Source organism: Harpia harpyja, chromosome 5 (assembly GCF_026419915.1).
Source record: "Harpia harpyja isolate bHarHar1 chromosome 5, bHarHar1 primary haplotype, whole genome shotgun sequence".
In the NCBI taxonomy this organism is placed as follows: domain Eukaryota; kingdom Metazoa; phylum Chordata; class Aves; order Accipitriformes; family Accipitridae; genus Harpia; species Harpia harpyja.
The window spans coordinates 17,345,772-17,370,527 of record NC_068944.1 but is presented as its reverse complement, the minus strand read 5'-3'; the positions used below and the strand labels follow the sequence as shown (position 1 = coordinate 17,370,527).

At 35.6% G+C, this 24,756-nt stretch overlaps 1 protein-coding gene across 2 annotated transcripts in view; it reads left to right on the top strand.

Moving 5' to 3' along the window:
* LOC128142187 (cadherin-7) overlaps positions 1-23,010 on the top strand; it is an 82,552-nt gene extending 59,542 nt beyond the window's left edge. For both annotated transcript variants that reach the window (XM_052788061.1, XM_052788062.1), the window contains exons 7-12: positions 589-842; positions 4,745-4,881; positions 7,418-7,539; positions 9,017-9,134; positions 11,211-11,462; positions 18,119-23,010. In XM_052788061.1, coding sequence (XP_052644021.1) covers positions 589-842; positions 4,745-4,881; positions 7,418-7,539; positions 9,017-9,134; positions 11,211-11,462; positions 18,119-18,612 — 1,377 coding nt within the window. In that variant the 3' untranslated portion in view covers positions 18,613-23,010. The remainder of the gene's footprint in view (positions 1-588; positions 843-4,744; positions 4,882-7,417; positions 7,540-9,016; positions 9,135-11,210; positions 11,463-18,118) is intronic.
* Positions 23,011-24,756: the final 1,746 nt, after the last annotated feature.

Sequence of the window (24,756 nt, the reverse complement as noted above, 5' to 3'; positions counted from 1 at the left end):
CAGGCTGCATGTCAGTACAAAATATTGTCATATAAAAAATGTAGTTTAACCAATTGCCACATTTTCTACACAAATTTATACAGAGCTTGGAGTAATAATTGGTTAGTCAATCCCAATAGTATGCAAACGGCCCCTCCCCCAATTTTCTGAATGAGGTGTTTTCAGCAGTGAATATTATATTGAGTTCTTATGTCTGGGTAGTATGGCACATTGTATTTAGCATTATCTTACATAAAATATGAATAAGACAAAAAGAAGTATTCATTCACAGTGATGAAATAATGGGGGAGAATTTGGTTCTCACAGAAGTCGCAGAAAGTTTTGCCATTAACAGAGAGTTCTTGCTTCATTCACAGGCTAGAACTACCTTTACCGTTAAAATCATTGGGGAATATTCACTAGCGAGACACTGCAAACAGTGTTTTGAGAAAGCTAAAAAATGAGCCACCAGCTATGCTCTGCTAATCAAAAGTACTGGTTGTATACACATGGCAAAGTTCATTTTGTACTTACTGACAGTTGTAAGTGAAACAGTTTTGTGGCAACATCACTGGATAATAAAATTTCCAAATAACTTTACCTGTGTAGGAGCTGGATTTTGAAGCTAAGACAAGCTATACCCTGAGGATAGAAGCAGCCAATATGCATGTTGACCCTCGCTTTCTGAGTCTGGGGCCCTTCAGTGATATGACAACAGTGAAGATAATCGTAGAAGATGTTGATGAGCCGCCTGTGTTTACTTCACGTTTGTACTCCATGGTGGTGTCTGAAGCAGCAAAGGTCGGCACTATCATTGGAACTGTAGCGGCCCATGATCCAGATGCCTCAAATAGTCCTGTCAGGTAATTATAAGATGTGTTAATTGTTTATTTCCTTAGCCTTTGTATTGAGGTTGTTCATTTTGTTGAGAGAGGGTCTTTGGTTACACTGAAAGCAATTAGTTAGCCTGTTTCCCTTGCAGAGGGAGATTGAGATATTTTAAGAGTTTGCACATTTTGACTTTTATACTCCTGAACTACAGAACCTTTGAAAAGATAATATAATTAAATCTCTGTAAAACAAAGAAGAGAAGAGAAGATATAATTTCAGGATTCCGAAGGAAAAAACCTCAACATATTACTTATATTTATTTCTCTCTAAGTTTAGGAAGAGTTTATTATTATCTATAACAAGTTATGTTCTCTTAAATCAACCAGGATCTATCTATCTATCTATCTATAAAACATACCTATCTGTGTGTGTGCATAATGATTCATATTCTGCATGCACTATGCACAAAAATGTAATAGCACATAGACTCTTGCATGGTAAACCAGAGCTGGGGTCCCACAGAAAAAAAATCAGAAAAAACTCTACATGAGAAAAATGGATAGGACAACACATCCTGTCCTAGTCAGGATGGTTAAAATCAATAATATTTTGGCTTCTGTAAATTCTGCTGCAGCCAAATATCTTCTATTCAAACGGGAAGAGGTATGAACACTAGAGATGCCCGAACACTGTCAAGGGCCTCTTCCTTTGTCTTCAGTGTGTGAAGATCCTGCAAGTCTTCCACAATTTAATGTCCAGGATCATAAAGAAACCATAAGAAAACACAAAGTATTGATCTTTTGTTTGCCAGAATCTAAGGTCAAAGCTCAAGGACAAAGACTCACCACCTAAGTTAAACCAGTAATGAGTTACTTGTTACTTTTCTTATGGAGAGTAGTAATATTAATTGTCAAAGGAACATGCAAAGGATCTAGAGGGTAACACTTCTGACTCAGGAATTTTGTGAGCTTAAATATCTGCAGGAGGATGAACACAGACAATTAAAAGTTAGTACTAAGTTTCATTTGTTATTATTGTTCATTTAGGGCATACATAGAAAAGAACTTCATGGGTACAGAACTCGTTTCGATGTCACCTTTTTTGGTGGTCTTAAATTTTTGCTTTCATGCACTGAATATGAACTTGGGACTGTAGTGTAGCTCTGTAATTTCTAAAGCAGCAATCTTAAGTTGTAAAAATAAAGCATATGTTTCACTCCTAGAGGTGACGTAAGTGTTCTCTCTCTCTCTTTCATTATGTATTTGCAACATATTCAAAATAGCTGATTCCTGTCATGTATAAACAAGTCCTAGATGGATGGTTGGCATGGATTTACTTGTGAAATTTATCTTTGCTGAGCTCTTTCTTTGCTGTGGCAGTGTTTTCTGGCACTGATGTTAGCATCTGGTATATAATATCTGGTTTAGCAGAATCATGTAGAGTAGGATTAAATCCAGTCCCATAAATGCAGTCCACGCTCAGAATGCTTTTGAATCCTGTGTAAACATAAGGATGAGTTTATTGGCCTTGATCTGGTTAATTTTTACAATTCCAGCATAAAAAATAGTTATATCACTAGCTTAAATAATAACATCTTGAAGATTTCTTCTGCATCACAGTTGTTTGGAATTTGAGAGGGAGACAAAAAAAATAGTGAGGGTTTATCTATATGCTTGTGAACTGGCTGTGTATATTGTCAGGGGTACCGACAGATCATATAATTTAAAGCTGTCCTGCATCTGCTTCAGATTCACCTAAAATTGGAATGTGTTAAGGAGGATTAATCCATAATACTCCTCATGATCTATTTAAGAAGTTTAAATTATCAATCTATAAATAAGTATTCCAAATTCCAAACATTGGATTATATTGATATTGATTAAAAATCAGATTTGTTACAATTCAGAAAATGTTGAAATTACAAGATCAGACACAATTAAAACCTTGACAATGCTGGAGGGGGGGGAAGGGTGAGTGGGAGTACTAAATATTTTGAAAATAAGAGGTTATCTCATATGGACCAGAGAACTATTGATGTTTGAACTAGCTTAAATAAAGGATTTAAAACTCCTGCAGCTCAAAGATTTTCAAGTATTAATGGCTGCAAGGAATTAAAGGATTAAAAGTATTTAAAATATTTTTTTAGAATTTGAATACGGATACACCACTTGTAAATAAGTTGAGGGAAACTGCTTGTTTCCTATGCATAAAAATGATTTTTCTTCTTGTTTCATAAGAATATCATCCAATTTATATAACTTGTTTCCTTTCCCTCCCTCCTTCTTACTTTCTTTCCTTCTTCCTTCCTTCTTTCCTTCTTTCTTTCCTTCCTTCCTTCCTTCCTTCCCTCCCTCCCTCCCTCCCTCTTTTTTATTGCTTCCTTGCTTTCTTTTCCTTTTTCTGTCTTTCTCACCTCTCTTTCTCCTTCTCCTTTTCTCTCTTTCTTACCTTTTTTTTAAGAAAGGTCTTTGGCTCTTCAAATTGCATAGCAATAGTGTTAATAATTAGGAAATCTAAGGGCTGGCAGGAGATTAAATCCCAGCTATGGGGCCTGCCAAGACTGACTACATAGCAGAGGTGACAGGCATAGTCTCAGGGGGAAACTTGCCAGCCACAAAACAGCTGAAGAGCATTGCTGACCAAATAAACAACAGTGCTGGCAGGAAATAAAGTAAAAAATGAACTACAGTTAACATAAAATGGAAACAAAAAAAAAAGAAAAAAATGAAAGAGGGAGAGCCTTAACCCATGAAAACTGCTGTAACTGTTGTTACAACTCTTTGTTCTCTCTCTCACTGTGACATAATATGATAAAACAGTTCTAATTATGTAACAAGTCTCTGCTCTAAGATTTTGCAGCCAAGAAGGTTAGATAAAAACACAGTAATACAACAAAGTAGAAGTTGGTCTATTACAACATAGAACAAGCAAGTAGTCTCATAATATCTGGGAGGTCCCATTTTTTAACTATTTTCCATAATTCTTTCCTTCCACGTTGTTCAAAGGATTTGGTTAATGTTATATTAATAATCTAATATATCATCAGTGTGACAGTAATTGTAATGATCACACTTGGTCTGATTCAGACATTTTAATTCATCCTGAGTGTAGGGAAGTTCTCTGGAGTACATAGTTGATCTAAATGAGAGTACAAGAATCTGACCCAATATTAAATTGAATGTCAAGAATATTCCAGTTGTAAATGTAAATCTGCCTAATCAACTGTCCCTTTCTCTCAAAATGGTCCTAAGCAAAACACCTACAGGCGTTTTGGCCTTTTCCCTTATGCTATTTTCTGTTTGCTAAGGAGCTCATTTCCTCTTCCTAAAACAAATTTGGAGGTAAAAGATATGTTAAGCCAAAGAGTTAAGGGCACGAGCCTGTGTTTCCCTAATGACAGTAATGCACCAGGAGCTGACAGGGATGACATGCAATCCTTTGACCTACTCCGCATCCTCTCTCTCTTATCCCCTACCCCTGCAGCTCTGGGTGACTCAGGAGCTCTTCTTCTGGTGATAGAAAGCTCTGTGCTCAGACTGCCAGCCCCCCCGGGAGCAGTGCCTGGATGGCACAGCCATGTAGCGAACTTCCAACGTGCCTTCTCCTTAGCTGGGGTTCAGGAGGATGCTATTCCATTAATAAATGAAAGTTTGCCTACAGCAGAGGGGAAGAAAGAAAAGAGAAGGCAATACCTATAACCTCACTTAAAAGGACACTCCAGGAATGGATCCTGCCACAGTCAGCACAGGTCACTGTGTAACTCTCTCGCCTTTACATACGGCTTTGCTTCTCTCAACGCCCCAGAGAAACTGGACAAAACAAAACTCAAAATGGGGAAACTGGAAATGCTTTCTCTCTAAGAAGAAATCAATGAAATGGTTTTACCAGCTGTAATTGAACATAAATCAAAAGTTTCTTTTCATCCTTTACCTAGGTACTCGATAGATCGAAACACAGACCTGGAGAGGTATTTTAATATTGATGCGAACAGTGGAGTCATTACAACTGCCAAATCTCTGGACAGGGAAACTAATGCTGTTCATAATATCACAGTTTTGGCTATGGAGAGTCGTAAGTAACAATTTAAAGATTTTATTGGCTGTTCATGTGTAAAACTTCAGGCTTGGTTGTGATCAGCTGCATTGAGACACATTATGACAGTTTCAAACCTTGGCAGAGAAAAATAACTTCTTACTTAATGTAAAAGAAACCTGTGTGATGATAAAAAATAAGAAATGCAACAGATTAAGTATTTGCTCTTTCCTTTGCCTCACACTTTCTGTAGTCTTTTGACTTCTGAAAAACAAGTACAAAAGAAGGTGAAATACGTTAAGTCAGCAGTCTCAGACTAAGTGTCATTAAAGGAAAAGTGATATGGAGTATAGAGGAGAGCAGTTAGCCCATCTTAGTGATGGCACTCACTTAGAGTTGATTGCTGTTGGTCAACCACAGCATTCTTAAAAGATATAAAGGAAAGGGGATTGAATGCTTGTGTGGTTTCACTTTCCTGACTCTATGGTAAGACTGTAGAGGATATTTTGTACTTGGTATCTTTTCTGGTGTAAGATGAAAAGTGTTGAAGAATCGAAACCTTCAAGTGCATACAACAAGAATTCTGTTAATGCAAGTTTAAACCTAAACTTGTTCAGCTCTGAATACATTCTGTGAAAAAAATGTATATTTTTGCCTTTATATTTGAAGAATTTATTTCTTCAAACTTCATCCTTATTACTACCCTGTTGGGCTGTGATAATAAAAGAATTACCGGTTCTCTGGCCTGCTATTTTAAAAATCCTCACTTCTTGCTTTCAGTGAGGTTAATTTAATGTTTAACCTGAAAGATAACATTTATAATTTAGTGTCTGTATGAATTTATCTGTATTCTCAGGAGTAGAATTTTGGTCCAGGAGACCAGCATGGAAACCAGAATTTTCCTGGGTAGTAACAAAACTGACAAGGTAGCCAAGGGGCATACCTGACACAAGCGAGAGTCTAGAGCACTAGTAATACCTTACAATGCTTTAATTTATGTTCATGGCCTGCTTGGTTTTCAATAAGCTTAGATCAGCAGAGGAAAAAGTTGGTGTCAAATTTGCTTACTCCTCTGGTATTTGACATGAAGAATAAAAAACCAAACCAAAACACTTTGTGATCTACATTTCGATGCATTGCTTTAAATACTTGTAATATTTACTAAAATATGGTTGCAATACCCTGTAAAAAGATGGATACATATTTGAAGGTTTGTACAGTTTTTCATTCTGCCCTGCTCTATCACTAATATCACCACTTGTGGTAAAAAAATAATGCAATCTCTCTTCTCCCTGCTCCAAAACAGAAGTGTTATCTAGCAAAACAAGTATAGCACACACTGATGTCCTTTATGCTCAGTCCAAAAATATCTACTGTTTAAGAGTAAATGATGACATTGGACCCTGAACAGATTCATGTTTTAGCTAGAGATGTGCATCAGTTTAAGAATGTCATTCATATTTAAGGTGTTCAACGTGTTAATGACAGTGTTGAAATACTTTGTGTGTGCACTTTAAATACTTTGGGATTTGCTTGGGAATGCAGCTTCCTCTTTTCTTCTGTTATACATAGCTGATCGAATTCTGTTTTTAACTTCTTAATAGCCTGATCAATCTGAATTGCAACAAAAAATTGTTTAACCTGTAATAACCATTCTATTCCCGATATGAATAGTGCTGTTCTGGCTAGCTATACCCATTGGCAATGGCTTTACATCATCTTGCTCTTATCCCTCCATATGATGTGATTTAGATTTTCAGTTTATCCCTGAGAGTAAAATCTTAGTTTAATTGAAGCGGCTGGAAGACATAAACATTGTTTCCACTAGGTGCAGAAGATGAAGCCAAGAGCTTCCTTTGTCTTTCCAGGAGGGATTGTAATTGATTTGATATGTATATGCAAAAGAAGAATGCAAATGAAAAATGTACTGACTGTCCTGGTTTCAGCTGGGATAGAGTTAACTGTCTTCCTAGTAGCTGGTACAGTGCTGTGTTTTGAGTTCAGTATGTGAAGAATGTTGATAACACTGATGTTTTCAGTTGTTGCTCAGTAGTGTTTAGACTAATGTCAAGGATTTTTCAGCTTCTCATGCCCAGCCAGTGAGAAAGCTGGAGGGGCACAAGAAGTTGGCACAGGACACAGCCAGGGCACCTGACCCAAACTGGCCAACGGTGTATTCCATACCATGTGACGTCCCATCTAGTATAGGAACGGGGAAGTGGGGGCAGGGATTCGCCGCTCGGGGACTGGCTGGGTGTCGGTCGGCAGGTGGTGAGCAATTGCACTGCGCATCATTTGTACATTCCAATCCTTTCATTATTGCTGTTGTCATTTTATTAGTGTTATCATTATCATTATTAGTTTCTTCTTTTTCTGTTCTATTAAACCGTTCTTATCTCAACCCACGGGTTTTGCTTCTTTTCCTGATTTTCTCCCCCATCCCACTGGGTGGGGGGGAGTGAGTGAGCGGCTGCGTGGTGTTTAGTTGCTGGCTGGGGTTAAACCACGACACTGACCCAAAGAATAACTTTCAAGGAGCTCTTCCTGACTCTTTTGTTGGCTGCTTTTCCTATAGAGAATCCAGCACAGATTGGGAGAGGCTATGTAGCCATCACTATCCTTGACATCAATGACAATGCCCCTGAGTTTGCCATGGAGTATGAGACAACTGTCTGTGAAAATGCTCAGCCTGGTCAGGTATGGCTTGATAGGGTTTTTTTATGTTTATTTTTATCAGATAGGCATCTATTCCTTACGAAAGCCTGCCAGCCTTAAGATAAAATATAATCAGCTTATGGCAGGAAAAATGATGCTTTGATGTGCAGCACAAGCAAGTATCAATCAAACCCTAACATCTTCACCATACCTCTGAAGAGACAGACTCAGGTGTAATTACTTCCTGAAGGTACTGTTAAAATCTCTGGCTTTCTTACTGATACAACTGACACATTTTGCTAAACTCACCTAATTTTGAATAATACTAAGAATGTGTTTTTTCCTCCTAATTTTGCTGAGAAGTGGGAAGTCCTAACAAGGAGGTTATTCTGAGACTAAAGGCCTAGCATTCCCCAAATGAGTACACACTTTTATTTCCCTGAGGAAGTATGGGCCATGAGGCCACAATTTCACAAGGGACATGTATTCCTGCCATATTCCCCAGTGTTTTTAACTCCCCAAATGTCTTCAAAGTAGTCCTAGACTCCACTAAAAGTATCTGGTGGTGTTTACCCTTGGCATCTCTCATATTTGGACTTTTCCTCTCTACTTTTTAAGACCTCAGAAAATACATATATTTTCTCATTCTCTCTTCTTTCTCCCAGAAAACTAGTAGATGTTTCACTCACATAGACCCCACATACTCCCTGGGAGACTTTGCACTTTTGTGCCTTCTCCCAGAATATTGTCCTTCCTGTGGCAGATGTTATTTATTGCACATTTCAAAATCACAGCATAATTTAAATCCTTAACAGAAAACACTATGATTATTAGCTTGTGTTCATGGGAAACACAGAATATGCATGCTCTTATTGGAGTACCTGTTTGTTTTCCCTGTGGTCTAGTCAGAATGTTAGCTCTGAGTATTCATTATTTATGGATTTTAAGCAATGGTGACATTTTTTTTAGAGGCAGATTTTGATAGAATTTTAGAAAATAAAATTGGAAAAATAATAATAATAATAATAATAATGATAAAAAAGAAATCCCAGAAAATATTAGTATACATATGACTTAGCTTTTTATTTTTCACTATATTAAAAAAAAAAAAAGCACATGAATTAAAATGTTCAAAACCATAATCGTCTCCTTGCGAAAGTTTACATTGATTGCTGCCACTGATAACTACATTAGGGGCCATCCAGAAGATACACTTCTTCTCCTGCTATGCAGTTTATACTCCAAGCTCTGGTGAATGACAGAACCTAACTTTCTCACAGGCCCTGCAGATCGTTGTTTTTGGCCAATAAAGTTGGTACAGGGAAAGTAAAGAGTTGAGTCACATTTTAGTTTTAAGAGTGTCTGTACATGCTTAGGAGATTAGAAACCCAAAATGCAATATGAGCAGGACTTGAGGGAGGGTTGATACTTTGATAGGTAATAGAGGGGTTATACAATGTACATGTATTTATGCTTCTTACCATTCCAAACAATGAAGCCCCAATGCATCTTAAAACAGGTGATCCAGAAAATCAGTGCAATTGATAAAGATGACCCACCAAACGGCCATCAGTTCTACTTCAGTTTAACAGCAGAGGCAGCAAATAACCACAATTTTACACTGCAGGACAACAAAGGTAAGGACATTTTGTTTGGGTAAATATCCACCACTAACACCTTTCATTTTGAATATATCATGCTGATTACGACATCCATAAACTTCTATTCTGGTAAGGACATAAATTAAACTACAATCAGCCTGCAAAATAATTTTATGTGTAGATTATTTGTCAAGGAAATTAAGCTGTTGTTTGAATAACTTAAAGCATTGAGCCAGAGCAGCTTCAAATCTTTCTTTTTTTTTTTTTTTTTCCCAGAAGTCACTCCTCTCACATCTTTTCCTTGTATTTATAGGTTTTTATCTAAACTAGATTTTACCTTGGGGCAATGACTGAAAAATATCCAGGAATTCATGTTTTATTAATATAACTCAGGTCATAAAAAATAAGTGCACAGTAAATCAAAAAGTGGGGTTTGATTTTTTTAATTTTTTTTTTTTAGAAAAACACATCTTTTCAGTAAGTATACCACCTATTGAAGAATGCTTTGGATAATGGAAGCTGCCTACAATATTTACACAGACTTCTTATGACTATTTCCCCAAAGACTTAAGCAAAGACTCCCATTGACATCACTTTTCTATTAGTTAAAATATCTGAGAACACACTTCTAATTAGTGTTCTCATTAGTTGCACTGATGGTATGGCATCTGGGCATGTATCAGTCAGTTTAGCTGTTAGCTGAAGCAAATAGAACCAAATAGACACTATGTTACTCTTGCATTGCTCTTTTATGGCTCAGTACTAAACCAGAGTTACAAAGTCATCCTTATTAATAAAAGAAGAAAAGCAGATATATGGTGGACTAAAGGGTAGTGTTTGTACAGACAGACTTTGAACAACATTCACTAACTATAACATGTGACCTAATAAAAGTTCTCTCACACACCTATTTATTGCCTTACCCTGCATGTAGTTACTGACATGCTTAATTTTCTTCATATGAGCAGCTTGCAGTTTCAAACTGAAGACTGTAATAGTAATAATGATCAAAATAATAAAAATGCATTAGAATAAGACTCTGTTCAGAAATCTGACATTGTTACAAGTACTGTAGAGTATTTAATGAAAAGACAGGCCCTCTTCCAGAGAACTTATAATTTGGAAAGGGTAATAACAGACTTTTGCAATGCCAGTAAAATCAATGGAGTTGCAAGACACAGCAGCAGTTGCCTTTTTCGATGTTAACTAATTTTATGCATATCTCATATGATGCTATATGAAGAAGTGCTTGCATATTTTGCCAGATAGGTCATAATAGATGACACAGTAAGATAAATTTACAGGACTATCGATATATCTGTCTATAAACAGATAGATAAGTAGGTAGACAGATAGATAGACAGTCCGACCGACCGACCTTTTCTATACATTCTAGGAGATGTAACTCCCTACCTCTCAGGAGCTGTCAACCTGTATTGAACACAGTGAGTTTTGCACATATTTTCTGGAACACATGGACTTTTTAATCACCTAACTCAGAGCAGCATCGAGCCACACATTTTAGACTGATTATATTAGTCATCTTGACTCTCAGATGAGACTGAAAACAAGTGCTTGTCTTTGTTACATGTGCAATTACCTGTATTTGTGCACCAATTGGATTTTTTTTGCATTCAAAAAATATTTCATTGGTCTTCAGAACTTGTTCTCCTATTAGTATGTTCATCACTTCCATTAATATGGTATCTATATCTGTAAATAATTGAAATAGATCCTTGGAAATCAGACCTGAAACAGGTATGTAGGTACTTTATCTGATCACTGAAGGGTAAATTTTTTCTTTTTTATAATGATATAATCTTCAACTATCTATCAAGAGTGTGGAACTGTGAGCTTAACAAAAATCAAATAAACCTCTGCAATTTTGAAACAGTCTTGCATGGAAAACAGAAAGCTTTTTGTTTAGTTGGTATCATTTCTCAGCTGATCCTATCTCTGCAGCTTCAAAAATATATGACCAGGAAAGATAAACTTGTTGAAATAATATAAATGTGTTTATAAAGTCTTTTAAGTGAAAGACTGTATTATTTATAGGCTTGTGTTTTAGAAAGGTCACGTATTTTATATTTATCTTTTTATTCCTTTACCTAGATAACACTGCAACAGTATTAACCAGAAGAAATGGGTTCCGAAGACAGGAACAGTCTGTTTTCTACTTGCCAATATTCATTGTGGACAGTGGATCACCTTCACTTAGTAGCACTAATACCCTCACCATCAGAGTCTGTGATTGTGACGCAGATGGTATTGCTCAGACGTGCAATGCAGAAGCATATATCTTGCCTGCAGGACTTAGCACTGGAGCCCTGATAGCAATATTGGCTTGTGTCTTGACACTGCTAGGTACGTCTTCTTCCTGTTACCCTTATTTTCTGTTTAATGTATAGTAGCAAAAGAGATAGCTATGTATATGTATATAAGCTTCAACCCACTCCCCCCTGCCCCAATTTTTGTAAACAGGGACACCTAACATTCCCAGCAGAATGGCATTTTGTATCATGAGCCACACAAAATCTTTAGTTCGGGATTTTCAAGTTCAGATAATTTGTTTCTATGTCAAGCTGCCTCCAGACATATATATGAAATAATACTAAAAGGAAAAAAGATCACTTGCATCAAATGTAATACTTAAGAGATAGCCAATGCAGTTTATGGAAGTATTGTGTTTAGCATAGTCACTGTATAACCAGTACCAGTGTGTGTTCCTTTTTCAGAGATATAACTATCATTAAACATTTATTGATTTGCATAAAAAAAAAAGACATTCAGAAAATAGAACAGATGTAATTTACTGATGGGAATCATTTACTTGAACCTCTTCTACAGAATGATCTTTTGTTACCTCTGCAACTGGTAGCACAGTTGGATTTTATGCCATGCAGTGAGACTGTAACTAGATAAAAGACAGTGGAAAACAGTGGAACAGTGTCAACATCCTGGTTTAGCATTTCTCATTTCATGCCTAGTCCTTAAACAAAATGACTACATAGTAGTAGTAAAGGCCTAAATTGAGGGGTAAAGATGAAGGATCATCTTTACTCCTGCAGAGTGCAGGTGAGCAAAAGTGCAGTTTTGCTTATTGTCAGAAAGTTCACATGTTAATAACGGTACTGATTCAGCACACAAGGATTTTCTTGAGTGCTGTTATCAATGGAGAGATTTTTCTATTCCCTGGCTGTACATACCAGTCTAAGGGGAAGGGGAAGACCATAGCCTCCTCAGGTTGGTATAATCCCAGTGGTGATTTGTCTGTCACTGTTATCCAAGTAATTTGAATAGGTCAAATCAAGAGACTTTGGTCCACATTTCTGTTCATGGTAGTATTTCAACAATTTATGGATGTCTCTTCTTATTGACTTTGATTCACCTCACTGTAAACCATTAGAAGGAAATGTCCCTTCTGCTGCACATATTTCTGGTGCATATGACCACCTTACCATCGATTTTATTTGCCAAAGAATTGGACTTCCAAATTCAGCTGTCTGAATGCGTCACCACTGTTTATCCAAATAAATGTTTGTATGCGCTATCATCCCTTCCAATCTAAACTCTTCCTTTTGGGTGTAGTTCAAAGCTGCAGGTGCAGTTTAGGCTGCGCTTGTATGCTAACCCTGGCTTTGAGTCCTGCATTGGGGTACTGTATCCTGCTGCTGTTTTGTTCCCAGCCAGGTGCCAGTCTTCACAAGGGAGAGGTGCCTAAGCATCACTGCTGCCCAGTGAAATCTCAGTCAAATGCTGTTGCTTGTCTGGTCCCAGAGCCTTTCTTCTTCTCCTGTTTGTTCCTAGAAGACATTTTCTGGGATCAGCTGAATGGTAGTACTACTAGGAGTTTTTCTCCTTTTTCCCTTTTTCTTTTCACATCCATTCCCAAGAAAAAAACCTGAAGATCCACTAGCACAGCATAAAAAACAGGCTTCAGCTGTTGGCAAGCGGTTCTAGGGCTGGGACCAAGGGATGCGCCTTTTTGTGTAAGAGTTTATCAGTGAAAAGAGGAGACAGGCTATCAGATCAATTTTTTTTTCTCATCCAAGGTTACACGCAGTGTAAATCCAGTCACATTCATCAATGTCACTTCAATGTGAGTGTCAGTTTTAAAGTGGAAGAGGCAGGAGATTTGCATAGATGTCATGGATACATGCATTCTGGCACTAGTATCTCGAATTCTCAACAAGCTTTTATCTTCTTAAAGTTAGTATGATGTACTTTGGTATTTCTTCTTTCCCCATACATCCCTTTGTCTAATAAATAACTATTTGTCTTGACCAAGACTCAGATTGTCTCAGTGGGATTTCTTAGTGTTATTATTTTGACTTAAGGAACCAATCAATTTTAGATAAGCACAATGTTTCCACTGATGCTAAGAAGGAAGAATGTTACTAAATCATACTAATTCATTATAATTGGGTATAACATGGTGTAGGCTATTTTTTCAAACTAAAATAATTTTTAAAAGTTAAAAACTTTTTACCAAAATCTTTTTACCTCCTCATCTTGACTGATGGAGATTAAATTCTGAATTTTATTCCACAAGAAATTTCCAGTACTTTCTTAATTACTCAAAAGAGCTTTATAATTCACTCTGCAGTGAGGCTGCGTTTAAAAGAAAAAAAACTAAAAAAAAAAGTGCTTGCAATTTATTCTATAAAAAGCATATGAAAAGCTAGTTTGCATTTGTTTTAGACCGTACATAACTTTTAGAGAAATAAGTAGGAATTTTTTAACTCCTCTGAAAATTATATGGTAATTTAATTCAAGGTAATTTGTTTTTCAGTTAACATCTTCCAGACACAATAATTGCTTTTATAACAAGTGCTTAGCATAAAATGTGTACATAAAATCATACAGAAAAAGAATGTTCACCTGTAGATAACCCAATCATATTTGAGAGGTTAAAGATTTTCTTTGTATTGAAACAATGGAAAGCTAAATTGACATAGTGCTTTTTCATGATTTTTATCTTTCATACTTCTGAATATAATCTATTAGTACCACCTATTTTCTTAGAAATACTAAAGAAAGCTCCTATTAGTGTGGTACTAGAGTTTACAAGTTAATAATACATTGATTAAACTTCAAAATACAGATTTAAATTATTATTTTTTTCAGTTGAAAGACGAGGAATTTGTTATTATTATCACAATACCTACAAGAACCTGATTAAATCAGCACACATAATTGTGTGATTCTTAAATAAGAAGAAACAGTCTTAGTCATAAGGTCTAAACAGGTAAAATGTATACAGAATGTTGCTATCTAGTATGTGTGGGTTTGGGTCTTGCAGTTTTAAAAGTGATAAAACTGTAACTGTTTTAATTTGGGGGTATCCACATTAAGTCATTTAAAAGGGGCTTTAGAATGCAATGCAGAAGCCGTTTTCTGAAAGTTATAGAGACTATTAGGGTCACTCAGTGTGGGCATTTAAAGGTCACAGTCACTTTGCAAATATCAATCCAAACTGATTAAACAACAGTTATATATGAAGCTTGTTAGCTGGGAATTAAATGCAGGTTTCCTGAGTCTTGGCCTCTGTAATCCCCAAATCTCATCTGACTGTACTGGCAACTGCAAGGTATAACTAAATAGGTTATTAGCATGCTGCTTAGATGGCTGAGGATCTCTAGTCTTCAGCTTTATGAATCATGACACACCTAAGGCATAAACCGATGTGCAGATTAGCTTGCAGCTGATGTGGCTTATTGCTATAGTAAATGCCAGGCTTAGGGGCATAGCATATACACGGCGTGGTAACGCTCGGGATTTAGCTCTGTCCCTTACTGTATAGCTCTGCAGGTAGTCTTCTCCCTCAGGTGCTCTCAGGGTGTTTATGGCTTCCTTACAATTATGTTGCAGTTGCCTCGAGTCTTAAAGGAAAGATTAATACTAAAACAGAGAAATATGCTCTGGTGACCTAAACCTGACTTTTTACCAGATAATACCAAAATGGAAATTTCATGCTGATTCCATAAAGCACACTGCAAAATGGCAAAGCAAATATCCACTCTTGTATTCAAAGGTGTTTGTTTAAAGACTGATTCAGGCGAACCGAAACTACTGATATTATCATTACATCTATGCTGACAGAAGGATAAACCTATTTGTTACCACAGCTAATGTAAATACAAATGACATTTTCTCTTGGCTATTGTACCCGTTAAACAAAAATCAACATTTCTAAAAATTCAGGTAAATCAGAACAAAAAGGTTAGTGTAGATCTATCTTTATTAGTTCTGGTTATTTAGTCTTTTGTAAATAGTGACTTCTAATACTGATTGGTTTATGTATTTGTTGAATCGCATACAAAATCAGTATTGCCATTTCATCTCTTTAGCATGAGTTCGGCATACCAGTATGGAGCCAAACTAGTGGCCTCAATGTGCAATAGGTATGTCCCTAAAGCTTTTCCATTGTATTATTTCTTCTCTAAAAAGCATACAGTTAGGTTTTCTAGATGTTCAGCCAGTCACTAATTACTGACTTAATCTTTGCTTTTGTGATAAATGCAGGGTAAAAACCCCACCATGACTTAATGAGAAATGGATAAGCTTTAAAACCATTTGCACCTGATTTAGATATCAGTGAAATTTGTTTGGGGCTTGTATTCATCTCTGCAGTTCCTGCAATGCAGCTGAAGCTTTGTTCATTTAGAGGTTAAACTTTATTGTTCATAGCTGTTGGAAAGGCAGGAAATTAATAATCTCATAAAGCCATCTAAATGCTAAAATATTTAACCTTTAGAAAGACTCCATATTTTTCTTGGCTTCAAGCAAGTGTGAGATGTACAAGGAATACTATATAAATCATTCAACGTATCTTGATTTTTATTGTACCTTTAGGCGAACCTGCCTCCTAAGTTTCATATTTTTCACTTATTAGCAGGTATTTAACTTTCAAAATGAAGTATGTTAAGAGGGCCAGTGGTGTGAAAATGCATTTACACTTAAGTAAAGGAAATGATTAGCTGCATACTTATATGGCAATAAAAAATGTGGCAGTAAATGTTAAAAATAATAATTAAAAAGTTATGTCAATAGCATTCTTGGCTTAAATGTGTATTTGTACTGTCAGCAAGCTAATCTGTCTTTCACTTTAAAATATCTTATAATAAGGAAAAACATTAAGAGTGGAGTGCAATTGTCTCTGATAACAATTTTATGTTCTCTGCTGTATAATTTATAGCTCAATTTGTATCATACAAATATCAGAATGTTTTGAAATTTCACAAGAGCCATTGTAAAGGTCAAAATCTTATATTGTCAAACTGCTTATGTAAATATTGTTTAAAGCAAAATGCCCCAAACTAGTGGCTTCTGAATTCAATACATAAAGCATGAATCAGGGAGATGCCAGGGGCAAAAAAGTGAGAGTGTGATGCTGATGCTGCAGTAATATAGAATCACAAGGCATCTGTTAGTAGATGGATCATTAGATGTGTGCCTGGTAGCTGCTGAAAAAAGGGGAAAAAAGTATTGCCTAATATATTTGTCAAAAAGTTTAGAAAAAATTGAACTTGTTCCAGTTTTGTTTTTAGACATACATGGCTCCAAAGGAAAATGAAAATAATTGCAGAAAATCCGCCTTTAAGTCATCTTATGCTTTAACCAATTCCAAATACTACCATAACATCTGTGGATGTATGATAGAGTTTTCTGCATGTACAGTCTCTGAATGACTGGTTTATTTTAACCAAGTGATCCCAATATTAAATCATGCCTCACAATGACTAGATTGATATTGATTTTAAAAATTCCTCCATGAAAAGAAGGGCTTTCAAGAATGGCAGTCCTACATCATACGATTTATGGAGGCCACTTTTGAGACTGCCTAGGGAAGCTCAAGCTTAATTTTTTCTATATCAGCTTTTGCTTTTCCAGATGTTTCTACAGCATTTAGTTGGCATATCAAAGTACTGTAAGTAAAGGTTGTAAACCTTAGACATATGAATGCATATAATCATGTATTCTTAAGATTAAAAAATAAACATAAAATCAGAAGAGATTAATTGAATGTGGAATAACACTTACTTTTCAACATACTGTTATTTTTTTCAGTCATAGAGATGCCTGCTATTTTCTAGGAGTATCATTAACTCAGCAAATGTTACCCAGATGCTACAATATAGTATTAATAATTTTCTAGGAGGATGATTCACACTCCATCATGTCCCACAGATGGGTGCAATATTCATATTACTGGTTCCATATTTTGTGTGTCAGCAATGATGTTTCTCTACCAAAACTGTATTTGAACAAGAGGAGCCTTGAGTTAGTTTCTCCCAGTTATTTTGGCTGTTACTGCAGTTTAGTATTAGCTTTCAAGCTGAAAGAAACTGTAATCATTAAAATTAAAAAAAAAAATTATATTTCTAACACTGGCTGATCCAATAAACTCCAGCCCTAGCAGTTCTCATTAGATGTAATTCATAAACCTCAAGTACAGTACTTTGCACTTCATAGGAAAGTGAGGTCTTATACAGAGATACTTTTAATCCATGAACTAAGACAGTCTTATTTTATACATTGCTTAACAATTCGCTGTTGTCCAATCTACAATTTTTAAATTTTTTTTTTTCAGCAGAGATTGGCCATATACTTTAATTCAGTCTCTTCCCAAACCATGGTTGTTAAATTCTATTCAGTTACTTTATGAATGTGCTTTTATCGCTTGGGCAATTAAGAGTTCAGGAAAAGGTCTTTTTTTTATTTCATGGCTGTGAGATTGTAATAGTCAGACTGAACCAGTTCTAAAATTTATGTTTAGAGGACAGCATAGATATAGAATTAGAGATGAAGACGTTAATCCAGAATGGTTTTGGAAATAGATTCTTTAACGTCTAAAAAGCTTACAGTTTAAAAGCTGTTTCAGAACCTGCTAGGTTTCAAATCTCATTGCCTGCTATTTCCTTGGGTCTTTGCCATATAAATTAATGAGTACTTCCACCACTAGGAAAAATATGAGGAAACTTTGGCATTGCTAAAACTCCTGTCTTTCTGTGTTACAGTTCTTGTCTTACTGATTGTCACTATGAGGCGACGGAAAAAAGAGCCCCTCATTTTTGATGAAGAGAGAGATATCAGAGAGAACATTGTCAGGTATGATGACGAGGGTGGTGGAGAAGAAGACACTGAGGCTTTTGACATGGCTGCCTTGAGAAACCTCAACATCATCCGAGACACCAAGACCAGAAGGGATGTGACGCCTGAGATTCAGTTCTTGAGCAGACCAACTTTTAAAAGCATTCCAGATAATGTCATTTTTCGGGAATTTATCTGGGAAAGACTAAAAGAAGCGGACGTGGACCCCTGCGCGCCACCCTACGACTCCCTGCAGACATACGCGTTTGAGGGGAATGGCTCGGTGGCAGAGTCGCTCAGTTCTTTAGATTCGATCAGCTCAAACTCTGATCAGAACTACGATTACCTCAGTGACTGGGGCCCTCGCTTTAAAAGGCTTGCAGATATGTATGGGACTGGACCAGACTGCTTATACTCATAGCCTTGGAACCTTTCTCTGAAAATGCACTGAAGAATACTAAAACAGAAAACTCAACCTTACGGACTGAAGAAAGTTGTAAATATTTCTCCATTTTTAACCTTTTAGGTTTTTTTTTGCCTTGGTCGTACATATCTTCATTAGACTTGTCCTAGGGACTGCACTGACCACACAGAATATGAGCATTTGGTGGCATTTTTGATAAAATGAAATGCTCAGCCACGTTCAAATAGATAGCAACCCTCAGGTACCTGCAGAGGTAGCTCACTTTCAAAAGTATGTTATGCACTGTGACCTCACTGAGCCAATGATACCCTGTAGATGCCTTCGCAGTATTGCTATATCTAGAACACATAGTCTCTGGTATGAGATAAGTGTAAGAAGAAACAAATTTACAAATATAACATTCAGTACAACATTACAATATATAGTATTTACAAACACAAGGTTTTTTTAACAAATTTTCTTTACAGTGTTGCATGCAGCTTGCTAGGCCAAAAGCAGAAGGACAGACACGAAAACAAACAAAAGCCCAGCGGGTCATTTTTTTGCTTCTCCCTGTTTGTTCTCAGAGCTATTTAATTAGAATTCTCTGTAATTTTCTGGGTAGTTTTATGAAAAATTACCTTTTGTACTAAGAAATTCCTCAATGTTTGTCATCAACTTAACAAAGTAGTTTACAAACCCCATAAAATGAGAAATATGGAGGGGAATTCTTCTGGTTGAAAAGTTTTGTGATGCCCTTGTAGGTATAGAAAAGGTGTTGCTATCTATTTGCTATTTTTTATTGTCTCTTCTGATTTGTACAGGAGAATTTATCCTTTTTTATTATTATTTGACATAAAGTGTTATATTTATTTTGGAGCTCCAATCTCCACTAAATTCAGGTCCATTTTACTGCCTCATGGTATTAGACTTGTCAGAACATGCTGATTTTTCTCCAGTCTCAGATAAATGTAGGAAATGAAGCATGGAAATGGAGAAATTACAGTAAAGCAATCTCGCCTGCCATTCATCTCTCAGAAAGGAGAGCAGCTCCAAGGACATGCAGTTGTTCTTCTGAGCCATTACAAAGTCTGAGACATTTAAATAAAATATTTGTACATTGAATTTTTGGAAAGAAGACTACAGAGGTAACTGGGAGTGTCTTTAATGCAAGATTTAATTTTCAAGGTTAAACACCCTATATGCTTCAAAGACTGTAAACACCTTGCTTTTCTCCTTCCCCTTCTCTTTTGCTGCTGATGAATCACAGTAAAAGACTCTTCAATTTCTTTCTTATGTTAAGCAATGTAATGCTATTAACTCCAGAAATCGTCTTTAGGTCCTGATGCACAGAAGTATTTTTCCCCAAAGGTGTTAACTCACTACACATAATTTCTACACTGGTTCAGGAGTGCCAAAACAGAAGGACAACTGCTGTTGGTTAAAATACTGTATGATTTTGAAGTAGGATTTCTTAGAATAAGACAACTTTTTTATGATTCTGACAATATTTATACTTCATCTTTCATGATTTATTACTAGATAATAAGGCATTTATTCAAGTAAAATAGTGGTTTTAAGTATTATTTCAGATTCTTTTGTTTTAGATAATCTGTAGGTGAGTTCCTAAGTTAGACTCTGCTCCTGCAAACTTTTTTGCTTGTACCTAACTTAAAATGACTTAACTCTAGCTTGAAATGACTTGATTTGCCTGCAATTACTGAGAGGCATACAGAATTGTTTGCAGGACTCTGTTTGTGGATAGAAGGTACTCAATAGAGGATGATGCTCACTCTAAAAGTACTTCTTTCTGAAAGAAGGATCCTTGTACTAAAATCCTAATGTATGGGTGACACCAGGCTGGGAGACAGGAAATTATCATTAAGGCTTTGTAATTTTTGCAGCCCAGCATTATTAATTAACTATGTGGAAGTGGCCTTCAGCTCCATCAGAGAAAACAAAATAATTTTAATCATCTGCAACATATTTAATTTGAGTTACATTTTGGTAGACAATCATTGTTTCATAATTCAGTAGATTTGCTTCTAGTTGTATTAAATATATATATATATATAGGTGTATATATATATATATATGACAGATTTTGTAATGGAACTGAAAGATGTCACCCATAACTTTTAGTCATACATGTAAGATTTTCAATAAAAAATTCAAAAAAACCCCAAACCCAAAATGAGCCATGTGTATGCAGTTTAATGAGAACGAGATATGCTGCAGGAGTTAAGCAGGTATTAAATCAACAAGGTGCCGAGAGAACAGTCTTTTATTAATCTCGTTTGTGGGAAGATAATTCATGCATCTGGATTAAGATGTCAAAAATGCTGTTTTTAGCACATAACACTCAAAAGAGATTTAAATGTGGTTTAGAGTAAACAGCACAGTTCCCTTGCTCTTCCACCTTCTATATCTGTAAAAAACCAAAAAGCTCCCCTGTTATGAAAGTATGCTAGGGTGCGTTGGGTTTTTTTTTGGTGTGTTTTCTATGGAAAGAAATATGCTTTACTCCAATGCCATAAAAACTCTTGCATATATATATTTTCTGTTGCACAGTTCTAAAATAATCAAGCAAATTTGTTGTTACATTATATATGCTTACCAACTGATTATATTATTGCAGTAAGAAAGAAAGGTGGAAATCCCTTATGTTTGATGACAGATGTTTCCTATAATATATACACACGGTACGCATAACACACATACTATATAATGTTCGCCATAAGTTATCAAGACTGTAGGTTTTATTTATATTACATAGCCTGATGTCATAAAGTAGATTCTACTGACTAAATAGTGTGAAATATAAGAAATATTTTCTCTGTCCTGGAAAGGTTATGAAATTATTTGAGCAAATTAATTAGAAAGGCCTTTTAAAAAGACTTCCTATTTTATTTATTTAACTTTCTGAAGAGCTCCAGTATCTAACTAGAGGCCACTAGTCCTCCTTCAAAAGTATGTCAAACATTGCAACCACTCCCATCTTACAATGAAATGCCAAGATCTCTTTCCTTCTACCATATGACAATTGAATAGGCTTATTTTAAATTGAGATGTTCAAGCACCTTGAAAAGCGTATGGTTTTAAGAGTGCTACTAAAAGAAAATCCATGTAAAGTTAAACCATTTGAAGAAGATTTAGGGCAAGACTCTTTACTCTGCTTTGACCAGTGTAAAATCTACTGAATTCAAGAGTTAAACAGTGGACATTGTGACTTACATTTTTAATTCAAAAGAATAAACTTAGTGTACTTACTCTACTAAGTTATATCCTCACTAAGACATAGCACAGGCCTTCCTAAGCCTACTAATTCTGGTGGCTGTGTTAATACAATCACTGCAGCAGGACTCATGAAATTTGATGATACCGACTGAAACCTCTCCTTCCCCCTAAGAATTAAGGGGAAAAAAAAATTGCTTCCTTTCTTCTTGTTGTTTCCTTTGGTATTTTGAAAGGGGTGAGCGGGATTCATAGGAATTTCCCTTTAAAGTTAAGGTCTTTTCTCAGTTACTTTATCCTATTTACACTTCAGGTGCTGGCACTCATCAATAACAAAATATTTCCTGTCCTTTTTTCTTTTTAGAGATTTTGGATAAAAGCATATTATGAAATATAAAATGGCAGCATCTTATTTTTATGGACAAGTACTCTTGTATGATATAAAGAACAGTAATAGTTTGTCGTTCTGAAAAAGAATTAAATATACTATAACGTGTACAATTACATTGACTTTTAAGATCATTAAAGAATTGAAAGGTGAACACAATTACCTATATCAAATCTAGTATTAAATTCTTGGTTGCAGCCTGTCATGTGGCTGATTTTATTTTTCTATATGTAGAATTTTTCTCTACTTTAGAAACTATGTAGAGTAATAGTGGTTTGAGACAACATTGTATTCACCTCATTAGTAATAGTTAGATGGGGTCACGTATATTTTTATTGGTCTGTGACTCTAAAAGCAAATTGCTAAAGATAGAAATGTCATTTTATTTATTTGACAGAAACAGGAAGGTCTACAAGGTAACCAGAGGTCTACAAGTTGCAGTCTTAAATATGGCATCACCAAGTTTCCCAGATATATATCTAAGTTTCCCAAATATATCCTAAGATATATTTACACCCCAGCACCATTTCTTCGACACCAAGAATTCTTCCTCTGCTCAGTATCAATGCAGCTAAGAATGTATTGTATTGTTTACTGAAAAGTTTTTTATGGATATCTACCTGCAGTTTTGTTCTTTGAACTAGGAGAATCACAGCACACAAGAGAAATAATCTATTTCCTATGTGAAGGGAATGAAAAAACATGTCCACATATGAATGCTATACTTTGCTTTGTGACTATAATTTATCATTTCTCAGAAAAGAGAAAAAAAATCTTTCAATGTGGTACCTAAACTGTGAAACCTTAGATCATACAATTGCAGACAGAAATATATTGGTTGAAAAAACTTGATTTACCCAAGCGTTATATGACACATTGTCGTGGAATCTTTAGGTATCTAATCAAACACAATGAAAGCAGAAAACAGCATAGGAATTTCTTGGAAATCAGAAAAAAATCTGATTTGAAGCCACAGTGGGGTATCATACACATGCTTCTTCTCTTATCTCTCATGTGATCATATATTTCCTAAAATTATTTGTATATTTAAACATTCCACCCACATACTATTTATTTTAAAATACTTTATTTAACCAGAGAGTATCTGAAACAATGAACCTCACTCTCAAAAAATTTATTTATCCTCATTAATGTGTGATGTAGAAAAATGTAGTTTAGACTCAGGCAAAACTTTTAAGATTGCCCGCACAATAAAAGCAAATTGTTTTCATATTTTGACTCAAAATAATTTAGAAGCCATTAGAAGTGTTGCAAGGACTGCTATTTCCATAATGTTTTAAAGCCATAGGTTATTTTATAGTAAAATGGTATTAGATTGAAATTCCTATTCCTAGAAATGGCATAAAGTTTAATGGAGTTTAATATTTAGTTGATTAACTAAGGTCATAAACCTATTGTGCATCATAACAACAAGCTGAATGGTGAAGCAGGACTAGAAAAAAGTCAAGGATTTTATTTTCTCCTTCTACTCCCTACCATCTCTGCCAAAGCCAGAATTTTTTTTCATTGTACATTAGAGCAAAATCATGTTGAGGCTAAGTTAGACACAGGAGGGAATTAGATCTTGGTCTCCTCCTCACAAAGGCTGAAAGACTATTTACTAAGGCGTTCTATTCAATTATTCCTGTCTGATGATGTCTTGACTACTAGGTCATGATAGTTGAGACCTGTGAAGTTGTTGGTTGTTTTGTTTTTGGGTTTTTTTGGTATTGTTAAAACTGGTATTCTTGGTGAAAAGCTTATGTTTGGATGGGGTGACTTTTTTCACTGGATTTTTTGTTTTTCTTTTTCTTTGGTCAAAAACACACCAGTCAGCTATATCCTGACTTTTATTCAGTTTTAACTTCAACCCCCCATTTTCTCTTCTGTTAATAGAACAAAAGAAAGTCCTGAGAAGTTCCTTCTCTTTGATGCCAAGAAGCTATGGAGAAAAAGCTGAACATAGCAGCAACAGACTGCAGTGAAACTAATCTGTTACTTTCTCTAAACACGAGCTCACAAACACTATAGCTAAGCTGCCATTAACACCATTCAAATCATGACATGGGTCTAATCTTACAACTTTAAAATATGCTGTCATTTTCTGGCACTACTATCAGCAATTTTTACACATTTAGCAAAATCAAATTTTAGAATTGTCAAGGTTTGTTACCTGTAGCTCAGTTTCATCATTGTTATTTATATCATGATCTTGGTGCACAGAAAAAGAGGAAAAAGTTACAAAAGTAAAACAGCACAAGTACAATATGCCCCTATGTGCACTGACTTTTAATGCAGTGTTTTAATTATTGCTCTGCCTTAGTACTCCCTAATACATTGATAGCTTTACCTCTCATTGAGACTAACTACTCATCAGTTAGGATAAGTGTGATATCCAGCCAGACATCAAGCCACATTAGACCATTCGAGTCTGACAAGAATGGTCAGTCTGAATTTTAATGTCCTTATATTTCCCTAATGATCAAAGCATCCTTTTTTATTATCACACTGCTGAAATTACGTAGAGAAAGAAGTGTTTA